The following is a 23,443-nucleotide window of genomic DNA, read 5'->3' on the forward strand; positions in this document are numbered from 1 at the left end:
TCAACAGTTCAAGTGCATAACAAGAATATAATAACAGAATAAATGTCTATTAAACATTTGTCTTGTTTTGATGTCCAAACTTGATGTCCAAACAAACAATCTCACTTCCCTCTTTTCTATCATATACGTATCATGCATCACTACTCTTCTTCTTCACCAAAAATATATCTTGTGTAGCTTTGGTGGTATATTCTTCTTTCTCTATTTTTTTTCCTCTCCTGATCCAAAGTCTAAACATAACCAAAAATAGGTTAAATATCAATTTAGATCTATTATGTTTTAGTATTGATTTACTTTAGTACATTAAATCTTAAAACATTTTATTTTGATCTTTTATATTTTTAAAAGTTTATCTTGATCTTTTATATTTTCAAAAGATTCATTTTGTTAATTTCTTTTGATCCACCTAACAAACATGATTATTTTGTTAGATTTAAAATAGGACGACTAAAATCACCATTATCTTTAAAATACATTCAATGCAATCACTACATCCATCATTAACAACTAGTTTAAAAATGTAACCTCCATCCACCAAACAACACCAGTGCATTATCCTATAACCACATTGTTATTGAGCACCAACATGTATAAAAAAAATTGGGTTTCAATGGTGATGAGAAACATTAAATATGATTTCATGGTGATAATTTTAGATCTTGCTTAGATTTTTAACCTCTACTATTTAAAATTAATTATTTTAAAAGTTAAAAATTAATGGAACACTAACATTGTTTAATCAATGAAAATTAGAAGAAATGATCAAAATAAAACTTTTAAAAACATAACAAATCAAAATAAAATTTTTGAAAATATAAAAACAAAAAATAAATTTTTTAAAACTTAATATAGGAAAATGAAACTTTCTAAAACACAAATAATCAAAATAAAATTTTTAAAACTCAATGGAATTAAGTGAAATAATATTAAAATATAATAGAGTAATGCACCAAAAGTGAAATTAAGGAGGAAAAAAAAAGCATGTCCACGATACTCTTGTTCAAAATATTAAATCTTTCCGGCACTAACAATCCATCTAGTTAAAGTAACATTTAACAATACTTGCATTGGTGGCATCAAAGATCATCTCTCCGTACTTTGCATTATAGCTGTCATTGACTTCAATTCCTTTGATGGAATTCATGTCGTCGTCGTCTTCTTCTTCATCCTTCTCAAAATCCAATCCTGGAAGGATGTACGATGTGTTCATCAATTTCAGGGGAGAAGACACCCGTAGGAATTTCGTTTGTCATCTCCATTCCGTCCTCTCAAATGCTGGGGTCAACACTTTCCTTGACGACGAGAATCTTGTCAAGGGAATGGAACTAATACAACTAATGCGGGCAATAGAAGGGTCTCAGATATCTTTGGTTGTTTTCTCCAAGAACTATACTCAATCTACATGGTGTCTTACTGAGCTTGAAAATATCATCAAATGCCACAGACTTCATGGCCACGTAGTTGTGCCCATATTTTACCATGTTTCCCCATCCGATGTACGTCGTCAGGAGGGTGATTTTGGAAAAGCTCTGAATGCATCTGCAGAAAAAATATATTCAGAAGATAAGTATGTGTTGTCCAGGTGGGGCAGCGCACTCACCACTGCTGCAAATTTCTGTGGTTGGGATGTGATGAAACCCGGGTAAATCAACCAATACTTTCTAGTTTCTTGCTTCTTTTATTTGCGAATAAAGCTCTAATAGTATAAACTTCTCTATAAACATAGAAGAAAGTGGTTGTCTAACTTAACTTAAGTAAAAATGGGGTTAAACAACCCAATAGATAGATGTTAATACCTGCAACCAACCACACAATTACACCAATAATCTATAATAGGCTTATTTAACCCCATTTTACTAGGGGTAACCAACTATCTTTTAGTACGTAATAGAATTACACCCATCATCTATAATGGCCTTATTTAACCCCATTTTACTTGGGGTAAGTTAGACAATTGCGAAAAGAAAATAACAATGCAAAATTATTCGAGTTTAGTGAAAATTTAGTTATGCACTTGATGGTTTTATATAAAAGCTCTCATTTAACATTTTCAAAAGCTGAATTGCATAACTTGATTTTAACTTATTGGAGAAGCTCAAAACTTTGTTTGAATAAACTTTTCCGTAAGCAGAAAATAAGAAGGTAAGATAATTCAAACTTCTCCCATAACAACTATGATTTTATTGAAACATGATCCAATTAATTTTACCTTCTTATTTTCTTTTTCTGTAAGTGCTCACAGGGAAATTTATCCAAACAAGCCCGAATGAAGCATATTTAAAGCTTATGATATGTCTTTCTACTTGTAATACATTATCATTCTGCCTTTTTTAAAAAAAAAATGTTATTGAATTTGAAGGAATGAAGCTAAACTAGTGAAGGAAATTGTTGATGACGTTCTCAAAAAACTAAACGGAGAAGTGTTGTCTATTCCCGAATTTCCCGTCGGATTGGAACCCCGTGGGCAAGAAGTGATTGGTTTTATAAAAAACCAGTCCACCAAAGTTTGTATGATAGGGATATGGGGAATGGGAGGATCTGGTAAAACTACCATAGCCAAATTCATCTACAATCAAATTCATAGTAGATTCCCAGGTAAAAGTTTCATTGAAAATATTAGAAAAGTTTGTGAAACAGATGGTAGAGGGCATGCTCATTTACAAGAACAACTTCTTACTGATGTCCTAAAAACAAAGGTGAAGATACATAGCGTTGGGATGGGAACAAGTATGATCGAGAAAAGACTTTCAGGAAAAGAGGTACTCATTGTACTTGATGATGTGAATGAGTTTGACCAATTAAAAGACCTGTGTGGAAATCGAAAATGGATTGGTCTAGGAAGTGTAATAATCATTACAACTAGAGATAGGGGCTTACTGAACATACTTAATGTTGATTATGTTTATAAAATGGAGGAAATGAATGAAAATGAGGCCCTTGAGCTTTTTAGTTGGCATGCGTTTAGAAAAGCAGAACCAAGAGAAGAATTCAACGAACTTGCAAGAAATGTAGTTGCTTATTGTGGAGGACTACCACTAGCTCTAGAAGTTCTTGGTTCTTATTTAATTGAGAGGACAGAGAAAGAGTGGAAAAATTTATTGTCAAAACTAGAAATAATTCCCAACAATCAAGTTCAAAAGAAATTAAGAATAAGCTTTGACGGTTTACACGATCAGATGGAAAAGGATATATTCCTTGATGTTTGTTGTTTCTTTATTGGTAAAGACAAAGCCTATGTCACGGAGATACTAAATGGCTGTGGACTGCATGCTGATATTGGAATAACAGTTCTGATAGAGCGTAGCCTCATAATAGTTGAAAAGAACAACAAACTTGGAATGCATCAGTTGGTAAGAGACATGGGAAGGGAGATAATTCGTGAAAGTTTAACAAAGGAACCTGGGAAGCGCAGTCGATTGTGGTTTCATAAGGATGTAATTGATGTATTGACAAAGAATACTGTAAGAATATTCTTCATTTTCTGTTTTGAAACTTCTCATGAAAGTGTTTGCCTTTTCATGTGCAATACATGTGTGGTTAGGCTGAGCTTTAAGTATCATTTTCTTGTGAACTAATATCATAAATTTCCAAATTTATTTTTCTTCACTCTTTTCATCACAGGGGACAGAAGCTGTAGAGGGATTGGCACTGAAATTGCATTTAACCAGCAGAGATTGCTTCAAAGCTGATGCTTTTGAGGAAATGAAGAGATTGAGATTGTTGAAACTTGATCACGCACAAGTCACTGGAGATTATGGGAATTTTTCTAAGCAACTGAGATGGATCAATTGGCAAGGATTTCCTTTAAAGTACATACCTAAAACCTTTTATCTGGAAGGTGTAATTGCGATTGATTTAAAACACAGTAATCTTAGGCTATTTTGGAAAGAATCCCAGGTATATATTACATGTCTTTCTCTATTAAAACTCATAGGTTAGTTAAAATAGTAATTGTTGCCACTTACCTCTTTCAGTTTCATTAGCTTCTTTAACTTCTTGTAAAAAACACTGTCTCTTGTTGTAGGTTTTGGGGCAGCTAAAAATGCTCAATCTCAGTCATTCCAAGTACTTGACAGAAACCCCTGACTTTTCAAAACTACCAAAACTTGAAAATCTCATTCTCAAAGATTGCCCACGTCTGTGCAAGGTACACAAGTCCATTGGAGATCTCCACAATCTTCTTCTGATAAATTGGACGGACTGTACAAGTCTTGGCAATCTGCCAAGGAGAGCTTATGAATTAAAATCTGTGAAAACTCTCATCCTTTCTGGTTGTTTGAAGATTGACAAGTTGGAAGAAAACATAATGCAGATGGAATCCTTGACAACTCTAATTGCAGAAAATACTGCCGTGAAAAAAGTACCCTTTTCGGTAGTAAGATCCAAAAGTATTGGATATATATCCGTAGGTGGATTTAAAGGATTAGCACATGATGTTTTTCCTTCTATCATTTTGTCTTGGATGTCACCAACAATGAATCCCCTATCTCGTATTCCTCCGTTTTTGGGCATATCATCGTCTATAGTTCGCATGGATATGCAGAATAGTAACTTGGGTGATCTAGCACCAATGTTTAGCAGCCTTTCAAATCTTCGAAGTGTTTTGGTGCAATGTGACACAGAGTCTCAACTATCTAAACAATTAAGAACAATTCTGGATGACTTACATTGTGTAAATTTTACTGAATTAAAAATAACATCATATACATCACAAATTTCAAAGCAATCCTTGGAGTCTTATTTGATTGGCATTGGAAGTTTCGAAGAAGTCATCAATACTCTCTGCAAGAGCATATCTGAGGTTCCTTCTCTTCATCTTTCTCTGCTTACCTTTACTACTCATTTTAGCTATCAATTAAGCGAACATGAAATAATCCTAATGAAGTATCTAAAGGAAACTTCCATACTCACCTTTTAGCACATTTCCCTTCTATAATCACATGACTCCATTCAAAAAATACTTTATTTTAATACTCAACAAGCATAGTGATCATGCTCATATTAAGAACTAGAAAATTGATGTCCCCTTTCTTCTGGCTACGCTTGCTTCATGTTTGTTATATTTCCATTGATCATCAAAAAATAATTGAAATATAAGTTGAAAGACTTGTAAACAGAAATATCCTAATGATCTACTGTTGATTTATATATAACAAAACAATTAACCAATTTGTTTGATGCATTGTCATTTTCTTAAAAATGCCCATTTTGTAAAGAATGACAAAATATTGATTGAAGAAGGCCATTTTAATAACAGAATTGCATAAATGACTAAGGTTTTCTGTTCATGCTACAGGGATTGGCAACCAGTGAGGGTTGTGATGTTTTTCTCCCAGGTGACAACTATCCTTATTGGTTGGCCCGTACAGGTAAGGGACATTCAGTGTATTTCATTGTGCCGGAGGATTGTCGCATGAAGGGAATGGCTTTGTGTGTCGTTTATGTATCAGCCCCTGAAAGCACAGCAACTGAATGTCTTATTAGTGTCTTAATGGTTAATTACACAAAGTGCACCTTGCAGATATACAAGCGAGACACAGTAATTTCCTTTAATGATGTGGATTGGCAAGGCATAATATCTCATTTGGGATCTGGAGATAAGGTGGAGATTTTTGTTACTTTTGGGCATGGATTGGTGATCAAGAAGACAGCTGTCTATCTAATGTATGATGAATCAATTGACACAGACATGGAGCCTACTCCCGAGCCAAAGAAAAATTCCTTTGTAAGATTCATAAAGAAAATTGTAATGAGTAAGATTCAAGAGGAGTAAAGGTTTCAACCAATTTTTATTGAACATGCTAAAGTCAGTCTAGGATTCCCATACGTACTTTTTCTTGGAGAGAGAAGAGAATAACCTATGTTACGCTGATGCAAAGGAGAATTTCATTAATAAAGTTCATAAAATTTTGTTTAGAAATCATTTCCCATCGTGATAGGTCTCATTATTGCTAGACAAGGTGTGATGCAATAGAATCATAGAAATTTTTTTATGGATAACAGGTATTCTTCTAACTACAATTTTAGTTCAGTAAAAAAAAAACTACAATTTTAATAAACAAACTATGCGTATTCATAGAGCTGGAATTTCTTAAATCATTTTCATCCCATTGGTGTGCAGAACATGCCTTTATTTTTTTCAGAAAATATTTAGGTAAATAGGTAGTACCTACCTTGAATATTTGCCTGAAGTGTGTTAGCTCTATTATTTTCTAACTATTGCTTAGTTGTGTGATTTATCTCTGCAACTGCGGCTGGGAACTGATGTTTTATTCAGTATAATATAGTAATTAATTGTAACAAATGTTCTCTTCTACATTCAACACGGATTTAAGTTCGAGTGATGAAGCAGTGGCGAGGATTGACGCTTGAGTATCCCTGATTCTGCTAGGCCATTAGAGATAGACGGGACAGCTTGTTGTGTGATATTTCATTTTCTTTCTGTTAGTCTTAGTTTGAAAAATAAATAGCTATTCGGATTTTAGATTGTGGTTTTCATGGATTGATTTTTTCTTTTTTGTTTTACTTGACCTAGATGACCAAAATTAGCAGTGCTTTTTCTCCTTCTAGGTGATTTCATGTATCTAGTTTTGATTATATATAGCACCTTTTTCTCTAGTTGTCATGTTGCTATCATATGGTTGACTCATACCCATTCCCACCATCCACGTAGTCATTTATACTTTCTTGAGCATCACTTTCATTTGTAGTAACAATTCACTTTTCGAAAGTTTAATATCTCAATTAAAATATTTTCACATGATAAGTCAGATTTAAAAACATGAAAAGATGAAGTCACTCACCTTATCAAGACATAGCTTCACCGCTTGGAGGGATTTGAAGATGGTTGTTAGAATGACGTGAAGTTGGGGATTGATGTTAGTTTTTGCCAATTCTTGGGTGAGTGGAGTTAAAATTGAAAGGAGCTGAACTTTTGGAGGCCCCAGAACTTATGTCTTGATAAGGTGAGTGACTTGTCATCTTTTCATGTTTTTAAATCTGACTTATCATGTGAAAATATTTTAATTGAGATATTAAACTTTCAAAAAGTGAATTGTTACTACAAATGAAAGTGATGCTCAAGAAAGTATAAATGATTACACGTGGATGGTGGGAATGGGTATGAGTCAACCATATGATAACAACATGACAACTAGAGAAAAAGGTGCTATATATAATCAAAACTAGATACATGAAATCACACAAAACAACTTCATTCCATTATTATATATATTACATTTCATATATCAAATCATATTCATTCATGTCCAACAATGCTTCCATCAGTGTTTAATACACTTACAACAACTATTGGTGTCTAAATAAAAAAAATGGATATTAAAGTGAGAAGTATATGTATAATAGCATAAATATGGAGGAAAATAATTGGGAAATTGAATATATATATATATATATATATATATATATATATATATATATATATATATATACATGATCAAATTTATTGCATTTGGTTGAAGGTGCACAAACCTATATATATATATATATATATATATATATATATGGTGCATTTAGTGATGCGTGGTAGTAACATGGGCTCAGAGCTGAAGAAGTGTTTCGCTTGGGGCTTGAAGTCTCTGCACCAAGCGAAGCAATGCCACTGCCTTCTCCTCCGTCTCGGTCTCCACCAAGACACCTACCTCATCAACCTCCTCCTACGCTCTTCCCTCCACTTCGCCGCCACGCAATACGCTACCGTCGTTTTCGCCCAAACCCCGCACCCCAACATCTTCCTCTACAACACCCTCATTCGCGGCATGGTCTCCAACGACGCCTTCCGCGATGCCGTTTCGGTCTATGCCTCCATGCGCCAGCACGGCTTTGCCCCGGACAACTTCACCTTCCCTTTCGTCCTCAAAGCCTGCACCAGACTCCCACATTACTTCCACGTGGGTCTCAGCCTTCATTCCCTTGTAATCAAAACTGGGTTTGACTGGGACGTGTTCGTTAAGACCGGCCTTGTTTGTTTGTACTCCAAAAACGGGTTTTTAACCGATGCGCGCAAGGTGTTTGATGAAATTCCTGAGAAAAATGTTGTGTCTTGGACTGCTATAATTTGTGGGTACATTGAGTCCGGTTGCTTTGGAGAGGCTCTCGGGTTGTTTAGAGGGTTGTTGGAGATGGGTTTGAGGCCAGATAGCTTCACGTTGGTTCGCATTTTGTATGCTTGTTCACGGGTGGGGGACTTGGCTAGTGGACGGTGGATTGATGGGTATATGAGGGAGAGTGGGTCGGTTGGGAACGTGTTTGTAGCGACCTCATTGGTTGATATGTATGCGAAGTGTGGGAGCATGGAGGAAGCGCGCAGGGTGTTTGATGGGATGGTGGAGAAGGATGTTGTGTGTTGGAGTGCCTTGATTCAGGGGTATGCTTCCAATGGGATGCCGAAAGAGGCACTTGACGTGTTCTTTGAGATGCAGAGGGAGAACGTGAGACCGGATTGTTACGCCATGGTGGGAGTTTTTTCGGCGTGCTCAAGGCTCGGGGCGTTGGAGTTGGGGAATTGGGCTAGGGGTTTGATGGATGGGGATGAGTTTTTGTCTAATCCTGTGTTGGGTACTGCATTGATTGACTTTTATGCGAAATGTGGAAGTGTGGCACAGGCGAAGGAGGTTTTTAAGGGGATGAGGAGGAAGGATTGTGTAGTCTTCAATGCTGTTATTTCTGGGCTGGCTATGTGTGGACATGTTGGAGCTGCCTTTGGGGTGTTTGGCCAAATGGTAAAGGTTGGAATGCAGCCGGATGGGAATACTTTTGTTGGTTTGCTTTGTGGATGTACTCATGCTGGTTTGGTTGATGATGGTCACCGTTATTTTAGTGGCATGAGTAGTGTTTTTTCTGTAACTCCTACTATAGAGCATTATGGATGCATGGTGGATCTCCAGGCTCGTGCAGGTTTGTTGGTTGAAGCGCAGGATTTGATCAGGAGTATGCCAATGGAGGCCAATTCTATTGTTTGGGGGGCTTTGTTGGGAGGATGTAGGTTACATAAGGATACCCAATTGGCTGAGCATGTGTTGAAGCAGCTGATTGAGTTAGAACCATGGAATTCGGGACATTATGTTCTCTTATCGAATATATATTCAGCAAGTCATCGTTGGGATGAAGCAGAAAAAATCAGGTCTAGTTTGAATCAGAAAGGGATGCAGAAATTACCTGGGTGTAGTTGGGTTGAAGTTGATGGGGTCGTTCATGAATTCCTTGTAGGCGACACTTCCCATCCTTTGTCACACAAGATATATGAAAAACTTGAAAGTTTATTTAAGGATTTGAGAGAAGCTGGCTATAACCCGACCACTGAGTTTGTGCTCTTTGACGTAGAGGAGGAGGAGAAGGAGTACTTCCTTGGCTGTCATAGTGAGAAGTTAGCTGTTGCATTTGCACTGATCAGTACTGGGGCCAAAGATGTGATTCGTGTTGTTAAAAATCTTCGTGTATGTGGCGATTGTCATGAGGCTATAAAACTTGTTTCAAAAGTTACAGGGAGAGAGATTATCGTTAGAGATAATAACAGATTCCATCATTTCACTGAAGGCTCATGTTCTTGTCGGGATTATTGGTAAACTTTTGATGCATTCTAAGATGTGAAGTCTAAATTCATGGTTTGCCTCACTTCAAAAGTTGTCAGACATCAGAGTTTCATTTGAATATGTTGAAATGGAATTTTATGTTCTGCCAACCCTTTACACAAGTTTTGGATGGGGATAAGTGAAATCTATGACATCTTTTGTCTGACTTGAATATGGTCAAGGTCCAAGATAGTTTTGCTGCCTTTCAGATGGAGAAATGGCCCACTTGTTTGTCAAATGCAATTGCATAGATCACATCACATTCTTTCCATCTCTCAAGTTGAAGCAGCAAATTTGGGTCCACTGATGAACTTCAAAGTACCTGTCATTTTGGGACATGCAAATACTTCCTGCCAGGTTTGTAAGATTGCTAGTGAGCACTTGAATTATGGAGTTGGTGACTTTTTTTTCTTCCCTATGGACCTAAACTTGAGGTTCTGGAAAAACTTTCCATGACAGTGGTACTGATTGGTAGAAGTTTTGCATAGATTTTAAGATCAATTTTATTGACTTAGACAACTGATGGAAGTATAGCAAGAACACACGCATTGTGTAGCAATTGGTTTGCAAGTCATACTATGTTACAAAAATTGTAGTCTATTGGTGGGGGCAAACATACCAAATTAAAGCTTGAAAATTGAACCATGCATTTTCTAATATAAAAAATGGATTGAGTTTCTTTACACCTCTTCAGTTGTCTCTATTATGCTGTCAAGGATTCTATTATTACACTGCTCAGAAGTTCTTAAATGGATAATATAAAAATGCAAAATATTGTACAAGGTAGAACTTCTTATTTAACACATAATGTTAAGAATTAAGCTGGATTCTTACTGCAGATTATTTCATCTTCCTTTCCTGGTATTTTTATAACTAGAACTGATTCTTCTTTTTTATAATATTGCAAGCTAGGTTGTTGAAAATGGAACAGGTTTGCACACTAGAAGTTTGGCCAAAAAGAGAGCCAGTCCTTTTTTATCTACCATGGTCCATGGCAACTTTGTTAATGTTTCTAGAATGGACATTCCGATCAAAGCATTGGACCATACATGCTAGAATTGTTTGAATGACAGATAATACTAGTGAAGTTCCTCGGAAGCCTCTTCGTCAACTTCCAAATGGCAAGAGATGGTAATGATTGGCCTTTACATCTGTATTTTAATAGCTTTCTCTTTGGAAATGAATCTTATAGGGCAATACTAGTGGGTTTTATCTAAGTTTTGCATCCCTTGCAATGGCCCACATATTAACAATTGCAGCAGTTGGTATTTTCTCTTGGAAACAATGGGTTACTGGAGAGAGCGGTGACTTGTGAAGACTGAAGAGGAATCTGATCAGATAAATTGATATAATCCAAACGAGGAATGTGAATGCACAGCCTTGGATGTCTAGCATAATGAAAATGGGATGACGCTAATGCAAAGAATTTAAATGGGCAAAGAAGAGATCTAACCAAGGCAAAAATCTCATTTTATATAGGTGCCTTGGTGTAGAGACATGCGATATTTTATAGCGTGCAGTCGGTTCATTAGTTCTTTGGTGGCATGAAGAGAGATTGTCTCATCATCATCATCCTTCCTGCCAAGTGCCTACCACTGAAACCTCCAATTTCAAAAATTTATTCCTTATTCTTTTTTCTTCGCACACAACCAAACACATAAGGATTTTGAAGCCAAAATCAATGATCACTGTTATCAATTATAGATGACAGAACGTAGCGGAAGACTGAAATTTCACCATATAAACATGCCATTGTGTCTTATGGTGCTGCCATGATGGGTCTCCTGTCACAAATTACCTATTGTAGTTGGCAAAAAATCCACCAGGCTATTCCACCATGGCTGCCATTTAACAACAATGTCAGTGACCGTAAGAGATTGTGAAAGTAAAATTAAAGTGAACGTATACTTAGTGTTGTTTGTGCTTGCCTTATATTTTCTCTACTTCGTTGCTAGGGTAGAGTTAACAATATGGGTGCCCGAGGGATACATACAAGCTCATTAAATGATATTTTCGACTAGTATTTGGTGCAGCACTCATGTATTGCTCATCATGTAGTACTAGGGAAACGATGACTCTTGCCTTTGTTGTTCTCATTTACGTGTGTGCCAACATGTTTGCTTTGTCAAATTTAGGCCCAATATGTTAATTCAGATTATACTAAATATGCCGGTAGTTCTTCATCCACCCTAAAATTTGTTTCCTACTACACCTTTTTACCTTTTGGATAGATTAATCTGGATTGTAAAATTACATTCCAGATTAGCCTTTTCGGAATGTAACTTTTAACATCCCTAAAATTTGGAGTGCAATTTTGCATTTTGAATTAGGTGTAAGAAGCAATTTTTGGAGGTGCAGGAAACAACTGGCCAATATGCTGTTTCAGATTAAGCCCAATGTGTCAATCCAGAACAATATGCATGCTTTAAGTTTAAATATAACTTTATATTATTAACATGTTATAGTTTTTGTTATGATTATGAACAGGTAGAATTTTGTACCCATCTAACACTTTTAGTAGTAGGTAGAATTCCATTTTTACGATCTTGATTGCGTAAATAAGATGGCACCTGCTTTTTCTTTTTCTTTTTTTCCTTTTATTCAAAAGCAATCAAATATTGGAATAAATATAACTATTGTTTTTCTCCTTCTCGCATATGGTGTTCTTACTTTAGTCCTGAAGACCTAAACTTTACATCTTTATTGGCAAACTATTCTTATAGTGATATATTTTACTTATACTACGCACCTACAAGAAAGACTTCGTGACCACGGCAACAATTATTGCAAAAGTAAATGTAGTTAGCTTCCGAAGGCAACTTTGGCAACGGAAATGGAGCCATCCCTTCCCGACTCATTTAAAATGATAAATTCTTTTAAACAAAAATAATAATATTAAACAATGCTATCAAGCCATTCCTTTAAGTTTTAGCCTTTTTTTCCTTACTAACATTTTTTCTTTACACATTTAATTATTGAATGTGTAAAAGGCATAATAAATTAGTTTTGTCGTTAAATTTTTTAGACCATTTTGTTATTAAGTTATAATTTTTAAAAATCAATTTCATATTAAGTTGTAATGTTTAAGGGTCTATTGGACATTAAATTATTTACGGTACCAATTTGTTACATTTTTATACATTTAAGTATTAAATTTAAATTTTTTATTTTTCAAGGACCAATTTATCAATATCTCACATTTTTAGAGATAAATTTAACTATTTATCCAATGAATTGAGTTCATATAAGTATTTTGAATTATGCTATTGAAATAATTATTTTTTATAGAAGGATACTTAAAGTCCATTTCATTCATAACAAGAACATAAATACAAGATGAAATGCTATGGAAATTATGGGAGCAAGCATAAAATTGTGAGACCCTTGCTATTGAAATAGTTACTCTTGCTATATTTTTTTTGGCATCTCAGTCATTTCATAGAGTATTTTTCTAAGTAAAGGTTATCCAATATTTGAGAAATTATTTATCTAAACAAATATGTATTTGAGTAGGTTTTACTATATTGGGTGTGTTTAAAAATATGCGGGACCATATAGTTCCACCCATTTAATAATGTTTAATTATATGTCGTATGAAAATTAGGTATGACCATAATAGTCTTCATTTTCATTGAGAAGGAACAACTCACTTTAGAGTGCCTTCAAATGTGATTAGTTTAAATGATCAATCAAGAATACTCCTTATAATCACATCTGTATATAAAAAAAATATAGTCATATTCCTTGTTTAATAGGTTCTATTCAATTAGTGTGAAAATCATGTAAATTATAATAAATTAAAGAAGTGTGTATTAGGAAAATAATGTTAAAAGAGTGTATTATTTAGGAATGGGTATGAATTGAGTTTAGTTAGGTTGAAGAGATATTTAGATCTAAAACAAGTTAATCAATTAGGGTTGTTTTTAGATTTTCAAATAATATTAACAAATAACCAAATCAACCTTACATTGAGGTTAGATTAGGTCGAGTGGTTGAGTTTATTTAATAATAAAAAAAAGTAACAAGACAAATAGGATTAATAAAACTAGTAAATCATAATAGAATGAAAAAACTAATAAAAAGTTTCAAAAGTCATAATTATAAAATTACGCAACATGAAAAGATATAGAATTTAAAAATTACACAATATAAAAATTTATGTAAAATAGTATAAGTCTAGGTTGGGTTCCATGTGCTCATATTCAATATCCAAATTGGTATAATCAGCTTTTCAAGTTCAAATTTCAAACAAAACCTATGGGCAGAACCAACTCAAATGTTTTTGTTCAATTTGGTTCAAGTTAATTAGGTGATTGAGTTAACTAAGACCCATGCCCATTCCTAGTATTATATTAGCATTCTTTTCTTACAAATATTTTTTTTCTTAAAAAATAATTAAATGTTGCTCACAAGTATGAAATAAAAATTAGGTAATTTGAACATGTATGTGTATTTTATTTCATTTTCTTCTAAAGCCAAACAAGACAATTGAAGAACGAAGAATCTAGCTTCATTAAAAATAAGATATTTGTTTTTAAAAGTGACAAACTATAACTATTGACCAGAAAATTTTGAAAAAAAAATCATTCAAAAAATAAATAATTCATTGTGATAATCTTAATTATTATTTTTTTGGGTTATTGAAAGGCGTAGATGGATGAAATTCCGCGCACATGATGAATGAGCTCCACACTCCACTCCCAGCAAGGATGGGCCCCAAAAAGCATCGTATGTATAAATACACGCACTCACTCTCCCGCCATCATCACTGCTCTTGAATAATGGATCTCCCCGTTATAGATCTTTCTCCCTCCCTCTCCGGCGAGTGGGACCCACTTCTCTGCGCCGAGGTCAGCCGCAGCCTCAGGGAAACCGGCGCGCTCCTCGTCAAGGACCCTCGCTGCACCGTCGAGGACAACGATCGCTTCATCGACATGATGGAGCGCTACTTCTCAAAACCCCGCGACTTCAAACACCGCCATGAGAGACCCCACTTGCATTACCAGGTCAAGTTTCTTTCTTTCGACGTCATTTTGATTCCTCAACGCTCTTCCCCTTCTGGGGTGTGGCGTGAGGGTTGACTCCACACTCTTTTTGTTTTGGGTATAAACCCTATTTATTCTCTTTAATGTGAGCAGTGGTAAAATAAATAATAATCTCATATTGCAAAAATCATGAATGTGTTGATGATTTTTCTTATCAACTATCTCTCGTATTCAGAAACATCGATTGTCGATATATATATTGGAGATATAAGGTTGGTCTAACGGTGAAGGGAGAAGGAAAGGCGAAGAGGTTGCAGTTTCGAATCCCTTTGCTAACAGAAACTAACAACTGACATTTACAATAAAAAAAAATTGTCCATATAATATGAACATATATGACAAATCATGAATGTGTTGAAATGTCATCTGATGATTTTCTTATAAACTACTATCTCAAGTTGAGAAAAGAAAAAAACAATTGTTGATGTTAGGAGGAGGTGCATAACAAATCATGAATATGTTGGAAGTTGGAACATAACTTGATGACTTTTTGTTTTGTTTTGTTTTGTTTTTTTGTTGACAATTGAGATTACTTTCTTTTTTCTCTTGTTCACTCTAGAGGAATCAAATCCAATCCCCCTGTTCTAGTTTTGAGATCGAAAGTGTCAATGGCTAATTAGAAAATCAACTGTCAATATTGTGTGTATCTTCTTGAAAAATCATGAATGTGTCGTAATATCAACTAATCAATGATTGGGATTAGTTGCATTACACTTGTTTGGTTTTAAGGAATCAAATTCAGTCCCCCATTCTAGTACTAAGATTGTAAGTGTCCAATACTTTAGTCCTTGATGTTGTAAATAATCTTTTTTTTAGTCCTATGCTTTGTTTATTTTTTTGCTGTCTTTTTATGCCAAAATGAACTGAATTGAACCTCTTTTTACGTAGTTGGGAATGGAGATGTTATAAAGCTAGAGATTCAAGTTACTAAGATTATATTATTTTTGGGACCAACAGTAGAGATTCAAGTTACTAAGATTATATTATTTTTGGGACCAACAGTGTTTTTTTTTTCATTTTGTTTAATTGGCCAAGTTTTAAGGTTTTTACTTATTATTTGATCTACATAATTTGCGTTAGTTTGGTTTTCCTTTTCCTGCTGCAATTGCCACATTTCTCAACATTTCATTTCTCTGTACTCTGTAAATGGTTTCTGGTAATTGAGGTTTATCTTTGATAGATTTTAAGACATGGTAATAACAAATGATGCCTCAAATGGGTGTAACAGGTTGGGGTTACACCAGAGAAAGTAGAAGTTCCAAGAAGCTTGGTTGATGAAGAAATGCAGGAGAAACTGAAAGCGATGCCAAAAGAAAACCAGCCAAACACTCCTGTTGGACCTGATCTCAAATGGAGATACTTTTGGAGGATCGGTCCTCGACCGTCAAATACTCGTTTTCAGGTCTCATGCTTTCTCTTTTTTCTTATCCGTAAGACATTTGTCCTAGTTCTTAAACCTAATGTTTATATAAATTGTACAGGAACTTAATGCTGAGCCAGTAATACCTGAAGGTTTCCCTGAATGGAAAGAAACTATGGATTCCTGGGGATACAAAATGATAGCAGCAATTGAAGTCAGTCATTTTTTTTCATGCTATTTCTAATGTGTGGTGATCTAAATGTGCATATTTGTTTTTAGGTGGTTGCTGAAATGGCAGCTATTGGGTTTGGTCTTCCAAAGGATGCATTCACTTCTCTTATGAAGCTGGTGAGCACATCTATTGCTTCCCGGTGATTAATGTTACTCATAGGAAGGCAAAAGAAATCAGTTGATTAAAGAATTTATAGATCATGACAAATAATTTCTTCAAGATTCATTTTAACACAAATATTGTGGGACACAATTCACAGTTTCATCTCATAGATTGTATTACTGACTGCCATTTCCTTTTGCACAGTGCATCATATGCATTTGCTACTAAGTATTACCCATTTTCAACATGGAAACAAAGGTTCCCCAGTTTGTGTGGCAATGTTTTTGTCAGAGTTGCAATAATTTTATTTGATGTATTTCGTTAGTTGTTTGATAGTTTCTTCCCTTGCTTAAAATTATATTTGTATCCACTGTCCAGCAAGGCATGCATTTTATATGACATCTCCAAAAGGAGCAGGATGCTCTTTACTTGTGCAAATAGATATACTGCAGAAATCCCATTTGCAAAGGAAAGCATATGTTCTGTAAACAAAAATTCCTCACTCTTATGGTTCAATGGTATCATTGTCTTTCATTTTGACTTTAATAAAATGCTAGCCCTTGTAAGACTCCACAATGGTGGAAGCTTCACGCACGCTGCCACTTTTGTTATTTTAATAACAAAAGGCACATCTGGTTGAAGCTTTTTTGTCTATGATATAGCCACCAAATGGGCTATACCTTAGGCTTTTCAACATGTCATTTATTTGGTAAGACATTTTATTGGGTTGTACCCATGCAGCATTATCAACAAGTAGAATTGAATGATAGGTTGAACCACTGAAGCATATTCTTACTTGCATAGTTCAAGAAATTACCTGTGTACTCTAGTGATTGTATAATGTATTCTCTCTCTTTACCATGTACTAGGGCCCGCATCTGTTAGCACCAACAGGGAGTGACCTTCAAAAATATGGTCAGGAGGGAACTATCTTTGCAGGATATCACTATGACCTTAACTTCCTAACAATTCATGGTAGAAGTAGATTTCCTGGTTTAAACATCTGGTTAAGAAATGGACAGAAAGTTGAAGTGAAGGTTCCAATAGGATGTCTTCTTATTCAGACAGGAAAGCAGGTAATCAAAATTACTGGAATTTGCTGATGTTTCACCGGAAGGAATTCAAACTTTGATAGCTTGAAATATATACCTGATTTTTTGTCCTTTCATATTTTCTGGCTTTTTGATGAAATTGACCTTACCAGTTTTTTACTTTGTCTTATTTTTGGCTTAAATATGTTTTAGGTCTCTAATAAATTTGTGAATTTTGTTATTAGTCCCTGTCAAATATTTTTCAAAGGGACTAATACAAAATGAACAAAATATTATAAGGATTAAAATGAAAAAATAGATATATTAGAAGGACTAAAATAAAATAACAAGGATCAAAAATAAATTTATTGTTATATTAGGGACTTGATGCAAAGAAAAAAATTATTAGGGATTCAACAAAATTTGTTAATTTATGAGGGACCTAAAACATATTGAAGTCTTTATTTTTAAAACTGTTTAGCAATGTTAGTTGTCTCAAATAACTGGTATTTCAGTGTTTTGTCAGCATTACTCTGATTTTATTCATTGCCGTTGAGGTCATAATTTCACATATGATTGACTCTACATTATTAATGTTCTTTTGTGTGTTTTCTTCTTGTTGTTTTAAAATGCAGATAGAGTGGTTAACTGGAGGGGACTGCATAGCTGGCATGCATGAGGTTGTTGCCACAAAGAGGACACTTGATGCAATAAGTTTAGCACAAGAGCAGAATCGTAGCTTATGGAGAGTCTCTTCAACGGTAAGTGAGGACTAAAACATGGTCGTTTTTCACTCTAGGAAAGAAGAGTTTTATGAAATTGACTTGTGTCAGTGTTATATTGACTGATAACATATGTCTGTGAATGTAGTTGTTTGCACACATAGCATCAGATGCAGTTCTGAAGCCATTGGGACATTTTGCAGAATCACCCCTTGCAAGCAAATATCCACCTATGTGTGCAGGAGAGTATGTTGAACAAGAGCTTTCAGTAATCAATCTCAAGGGAAAGAAGTGAGAACTTTCATTGTTGACAATTATAATAAAAAGTTGGATACATTTTTCTTTCACTGGATCACAGTCACACTGCCTTACAAGCTATTGAGAAAAAACCATTAGGGCAAGAAACTGAAAATTATGGTTTCATTTTTGTCCCAAGAAATGGAACAATTGTGAGCTTCCAATTGAACACTGATTAATTTCAATACATATAAATGTCTACATGCTTCAGCGTTTTAACTTGATTTCTTTACCCCCATAACCCTTTTGACTTTTTTTTTTTAATCTACATGAGTATCCCCTTCCCAGATTATATACCAAATTATCCCCCATCACTGTTGCGGGTGTGAACTTGGGATGGGGATCCGAATTCACACCTATTCCTTGAAATTATGTGTAATATTTTGGTTTAAAACAAAATTTAGATAACTTTTTTTTGTTGTTGTTTGTGTCTAAGGGTTATCACAAAAATGTCTACATGTTGATTCTGTTAGTGTTTGTCTCTATTCATGATATTATTTGGTTGTGATAAACTAATTTTTAAAAAATATGAATAATTATAAAAAAAAATTCTTTCAGTGTTACATTAATATGTAAATAATTATTTATATTATTAAAATATATTTAGATATACTACTAATTATTATTTTATTTGCATTATTAAAAAAATTAAACAAAATATGCAAAGAATTAAAAAAATAAAAAGCAAGAAAAAAACTCCAGAATTTGGGTTTTAGATTACCGAATTCCGAAGAGGGGGGGGGGGGGGGAAAGTTATTTGGAAAAATAAGTGTGAATTTGGCCCCCATTCCCGAATTGGCAGTGGTTACAACAACACGCAATAGTTGTGTATATAATTGTGGGAGAGGAATACTTTGGTATATAAAAAAATGAAAATGTATAATTGTGTAAAACAATGGAACTCACTCCAAAACGTATTTTCAATTACATGTTAGTTTTTTTTTCCCTTGTGATGTGCCACAAAATATCTATTATTTTTTTAGTGATTTTAATTACTTTTGACCATTAGTGATTGTTTTTAATCATTTTGTCCGCACCCATTACGTTCTATTTAAGTACACACTGGAGCAAGTTATCGGAGATTAGAAAGAGTAAAAAAAATAAGGAAGTGATTTGATTTTTAATGTTTTATTTTAAATTTTAACTTTAAAATAGTCTTTAACTTTTTATTAAAAAAAAATAAAAGAAACTGGACACACTAAATGAAATAGCACCAACTTCATCAATGTGGATTTCTCTTGGCAGCATTACGCCATAGTTACTATGGACCCTCATTTAGAATGTGTATTTGCATGATTTTTTTTTATATTCATGATATTATTGTAGAGTATATACTTACCAATTTTGTTAATGACTATTCTTCGTTGAAAAATTTGGTTGTCCACCTTTAATGAGGTATTTTCTTTCGATTATGTTTTACTCATTTACAAACTTTAAATATAAAACCTTAAAGAAATTAAACTTATATAGTATCACTCAAATCAAAATCTTATTCAGATACCGCATGAAATTGATAGTGCATCTTTTATTTTGGTGGCAAGGGGGCTTTTATTGAGGTACTCAAATACCGGAATTTAACTCCTGTGAAATAGACATGGTATACTTCTCATTCGGACATTTCTTGCAAGTACAAAATATTAAATTAATAAACAATTTAAAAGAATTAGCTCTCAATAAAATGTGTCTAATATTTGTATATATAATTAAATTAATATGGTTTTCTTTTTTCATATTTGATTTTTAATTTTCATAAATTGTAAATTTTTTAAAAATAATTACTATTAATAATTAGTGTTAATGTGACATGTATCTAACCACATTATGTGAGATGCAATTTTAAAATGACTGTTGACATGATATGCTAGTTGCATGTGAATTCTTCATTAAGTAATGACAAATTATTTTAAAATAAATAACTTTATTAAGATCATAAACAATGATTTTTGTGTTTTGAAAAACTCAAATGAAATTATATTCATAGGAACTTAAATGAGATCAACCTAGTAGTGGAGGTTTGGGTAGCATGCAAAAAGTTTTAGGTTAAATTCTCATTATTGTCTTTGCATAAAAAACATTTAAGTTATTATAACTTTTTGAATTATGATGTTGTTGATGGTAGAAGATGTAAATCCAAAAGAAAAATAAATGCTAATAACAAAAAACAAATGTAGAAAATAACACCACCCACAAAGATGAAGCAAGAAAAGAGACTAAGACAGGTTAGACTAAGGCACAAAAATTTAGGTTGTTTATCGATTGTGGACTACAGCTGTGAACAACAATATAATCTCCATTAGAAAAATTAGAAAAATATTAACAATATATTTTTTTAATACATTTTATTTTATCAGTTAAAATTTATTAAAAATGATAATTTTGCGAATCTCACATCATATTCAATGATTTTCTTTTTATTTTATAATTTTTAATAAATTTTAATTAGAAAAAAATTGTGTTTGAATCTCTCCATGCATTATGATTGAATGAAAATGTTACAAAATCCCTCTCTAAACTCTCTTTTTCTTGTAGAAGAAGAAACCTTCAATTCATGGAGAATAACTCATTGATTTTCTCTCACAAAAACTATCTCATAATGAGAAGCTTCTTTAATTTCCTAACTATTTCACTTTTATAGGAGTTCTTTTATCCAATCTTTTTTTCTTTTTCTTGTTGGATATGTCATTCGTATACATCTTTTTATTTCTTGAATATATAAGGTCAAATCTTTGTCAATTGCATCATACATGACTAATTAAATTGCAAAAAAAATTGGATGAGTATCCTCGTCCTGGACTTAGCCTTATCCTTTTTCTGTTTGTGTTCGACCTCTGCTTCAATAAATTTACGACATATAATTTTCTGCTATGTCTATCGAGCACGACACTGTTCTAGCTAATCTCAACAATCCTTTTCAGTTTGAAGGTGCAAATTGAAGAGGTTATTCTTCTTGACCATGCGCAGAGTCACTTTTGTTCTCACTACTCTCAATCTCAAACCTGTTTTACCAAAAAATCTAACTGATGCTCAATAAAAAGAACTAGAGGCATGGATTGAAAATGACTTTGATCATGTGTAAGAACTTTATTTAAAATGGTTTACCTGATGATTTGTATGATTATTACAATACACACACTACTGCCAATGGTTTTTAGAAGGAATTACAAAAGAAATATGATATTAATTTAGAAGCTAGATCAACGAAATATGTTGTTAGTTGGTACCTCAAGTTTCAAATGATGGACGAAAATTTCTAGAAGCCCAATCTCATGAACTCTAGAAGATTGCTCATGAAATAATCTCCGGAGGTATGGATTTAAATGAACAATTCCAAGAGGTTGTAATAGTTGATAAATCACCTCCTAGCTAGTTGGAAAGATTTTAAGCACATGCATCCTGAAGCATAAAACTAAACACTTCTCAGTGGAAAGTTTGACTACTTGATTTCGTATAGCCTGGAAACACACTTTTATTATCTTGAAACCAAAAATTAAAATATATTTAAAATATCAAAATTGTGTTAGTTTGGTTGGAATTATGAAGTAAACATTAAGGGAAACAAAACCAACCAAACAAACAAAATTTAATTGTTTGGATTGAAAAGTCATCTAAATCCAAATCAACCAACAAGTTTTTGTTTGCCATTGCACACCAAATTTAAAGGCTTAATTTGTTACATAAATTACATGCATGAGAGAATGGCTAATGCATTGAATATGATAGTAACTACATTAATGATAGTTATTTTTTTTAGAAAACATTAAAGTTAAGAATAAAATCCAAATATAGACGTAATTATTTAATCTCATTTTTACTTAAAGTAATTAGTTAGTCAAATCCAAATATTGAATGTCAAGATAGCTAATGCACCAAAATTACACAATTAAAAACAGTGGAATGATTAAATTCGTGAAATAAAACGTAGAGACCAAATTCAAGAAATGACAAAATAGAGAATCAAAAGTTGAATTAAGCTAAATTTTAATTATTGAAGATTTTTTATTTATTTATAAAATAATTAATTTGTTAATATTGAGAATTAATTGATTGATTTGTTATGTGTAGGAGAGATGAAGAGTGCATAAAAATCTTGAAGAACTGTAAGCATGAGGACGTAGGTTTGATTCTGGACATGGTTATGATGGCGCACACTAACTGAGACAAAGAGAGGACATTGAAAGAGTGGAATTATGTGATCAAAATGGCAGGATTCAGCTCACACACTGTGAAATCCATCCATGCTCTGCAGTCCGTGATTATAGCTTTGTATTGAAGTTATGAAAAGAAATAAAACAATGAATAATATTGTGGTAAAGAAAAAGTAAATCCGTAGTCTTGATCTTGAATGATGTCAAATCTAGTATACCTAAAAGGTAAAATGTAGTAGTGTGAAAAATATTATGAAACTATGTTGGACTTATTGTTTTAACCATTCAACTATTAATTTTAATATTTCTGTCACTAGTTTTTATATTTTTACTATAAACTTATATTGATTATTTATACTCTATACTAACTATTTATATTTATGCTATTGACAATTACTAATTATTTATATTTTTATCTTACTGTTTATTATTCCATGACTAAATTATTTATATTTCCATCACTGTCTATTTATTTTTTCTCAGTTGACTGTCATTAACCGTTTCCTATTCTTAATATTTTATTTCCTGCTTTCTAACTATTTCCAACTATTTATACTCTCACCACTAACTTTCATTATTAATTAATTACATTTTGTCCATGTTTCATTGTCACTAATCTCATTTTTCAAAACTATTTACTACTACTGCCTACTGTTCATTGTGTAAAAATAAATACTACCTCCTATTCATATTGACGTTTTAAATTATATTTGTAAACTATTTCTAACTATTTTTTTCTTGTTACTAGCAATGAAAAATAAATTACACACCTTAACATTTCTATTCCCGTCTAATCCTAAACTAATTAATGTGAAAACAAATCACTTTTATTTTATTTTTAAATTTCTTATACTGAACTTTAACTATAAAATAACTTTTAACCGATAAAAACAATGAGCCAAGTATATCTTTATTTAAA

General features: G+C 33.2%; 3 protein-coding genes across 4 annotated transcripts; all 3 read left to right on the forward strand.

Annotated features, from left to right (window-relative positions):
* Positions 1-1,087: 1,087 nt before the first annotated feature.
* On the forward strand, positions 1,088-5,876 carry LOC100798685 (disease resistance protein RUN1). The gene is made up of 5 exons (XM_014765119.3): positions 1,088-1,642; positions 2,360-3,461; positions 3,622-3,897; positions 4,025-4,801; positions 5,297-5,876. Exons 1-5 carry the CDS (start codon positions 1,134-1,136, stop codon positions 5,771-5,773), a joined length of 3,141 nt encoding a protein of 1,046 aa, XP_014620605.1. The 5' UTR covers positions 1,088-1,133; the 3' UTR covers positions 5,774-5,876.
* A 1,653-nt stretch (positions 5,877-7,529) lies between these two features.
* LOC100799205 (putative pentatricopeptide repeat-containing protein At3g08820) lies at positions 7,530-11,720 on the forward strand. 2 transcript variants are annotated; one of them, XM_041007673.1, is made up of 2 exons: positions 7,530-10,373; positions 10,503-11,720. In XM_041007673.1, exon 1 carries the CDS (start codon positions 7,539-7,541, stop codon positions 9,582-9,584), a length of 2,046 nt encoding a protein of 681 aa, XP_040863607.1. In that variant the 5' UTR covers positions 7,530-7,538; the 3' UTR covers positions 9,585-10,373; positions 10,503-11,720. The 2 variants fall into 2 exon arrangements, with proteins under 2 accessions (XP_040863607.1, XP_003539649.4); XM_003539601.5 differs by having other exon boundaries at positions 7,541-9,947.
* Positions 11,721-14,264: 2,544 nt separating this feature from the next.
* LOC100790594 (uncharacterized) lies at positions 14,265-18,598 on the forward strand. The gene is made up of 7 exons (XM_003540492.2): positions 14,265-14,596; positions 15,864-16,037; positions 16,117-16,209; positions 16,275-16,343; positions 17,199-17,405; positions 17,996-18,121; positions 18,231-18,598. Exons 1-7 carry the CDS (start codon positions 14,372-14,374, stop codon positions 18,375-18,377), a joined length of 1,041 nt encoding a protein of 346 aa, XP_003540540.1. The 5' UTR covers positions 14,265-14,371; the 3' UTR covers positions 18,378-18,598.
* The last annotated feature ends 4,845 nt before the right edge of the window (positions 18,599-23,443 follow it).

The sequence above is a fragment of the Glycine max genome, chromosome 12 (genome assembly GCF_000004515.6).
Source record: "Glycine max cultivar Williams 82 chromosome 12, Glycine_max_v4.0, whole genome shotgun sequence".
In the NCBI taxonomy this organism is placed as follows: Eukaryota; Viridiplantae; Streptophyta; class Magnoliopsida; order Fabales; family Fabaceae; genus Glycine; species Glycine max.

What these genes read in the sequence shown, in the direction of transcription:
- LOC100798685 (XM_014765119.3), top strand. Translation starts at nt 1,134, where the DNA reads ATGGAATTCATGTCGTCGTCGTCTTCTTCTTCATCCTTCTCAAAATCC. An exon ending in TGGGATGTGATGAAACCCGG is followed by an intron (nt 1,643 to 2,359) that starts GTAAATCAACCA and finishes TTGAATTTGAAG; the next exon opens with GAATGAAGCTAAACTAGTGA. An exon ending in TATTTTGGAAAGAATCCCAG is followed by an intron (nt 3,898 to 4,024) that starts GTATATATTACA and finishes CTCTTGTTGTAG; the next exon opens with GTTTTGGGGCAGCTAAAAAT.
- LOC100799205 (XM_041007673.1), top strand. Translation starts at nt 7,539, where the DNA reads ATGCGTGGTAGTAACATGGGCTCAGAGCTGAAGAAGTGTTTCGCTTGG.
- LOC100790594 (XM_003540492.2), top strand. Translation starts at nt 14,372, where the DNA reads ATGGATCTCCCCGTTATAGATCTTTCTCCCTCCCTCTCCGGCGAGTGG. An exon ending in GACCCCACTTGCATTACCAG is followed by an intron (nt 14,597 to 15,863) that starts GTCAAGTTTCTT and finishes TGGGTGTAACAG; the next exon opens with GTTGGGGTTACACCAGAGAA. An exon ending in TTATTCAGACAGGAAAGCAG is followed by an intron (nt 17,406 to 17,995) that starts GTAATCAAAATT and finishes TTTAAAATGCAG; the next exon opens with ATAGAGTGGTTAACTGGAGG.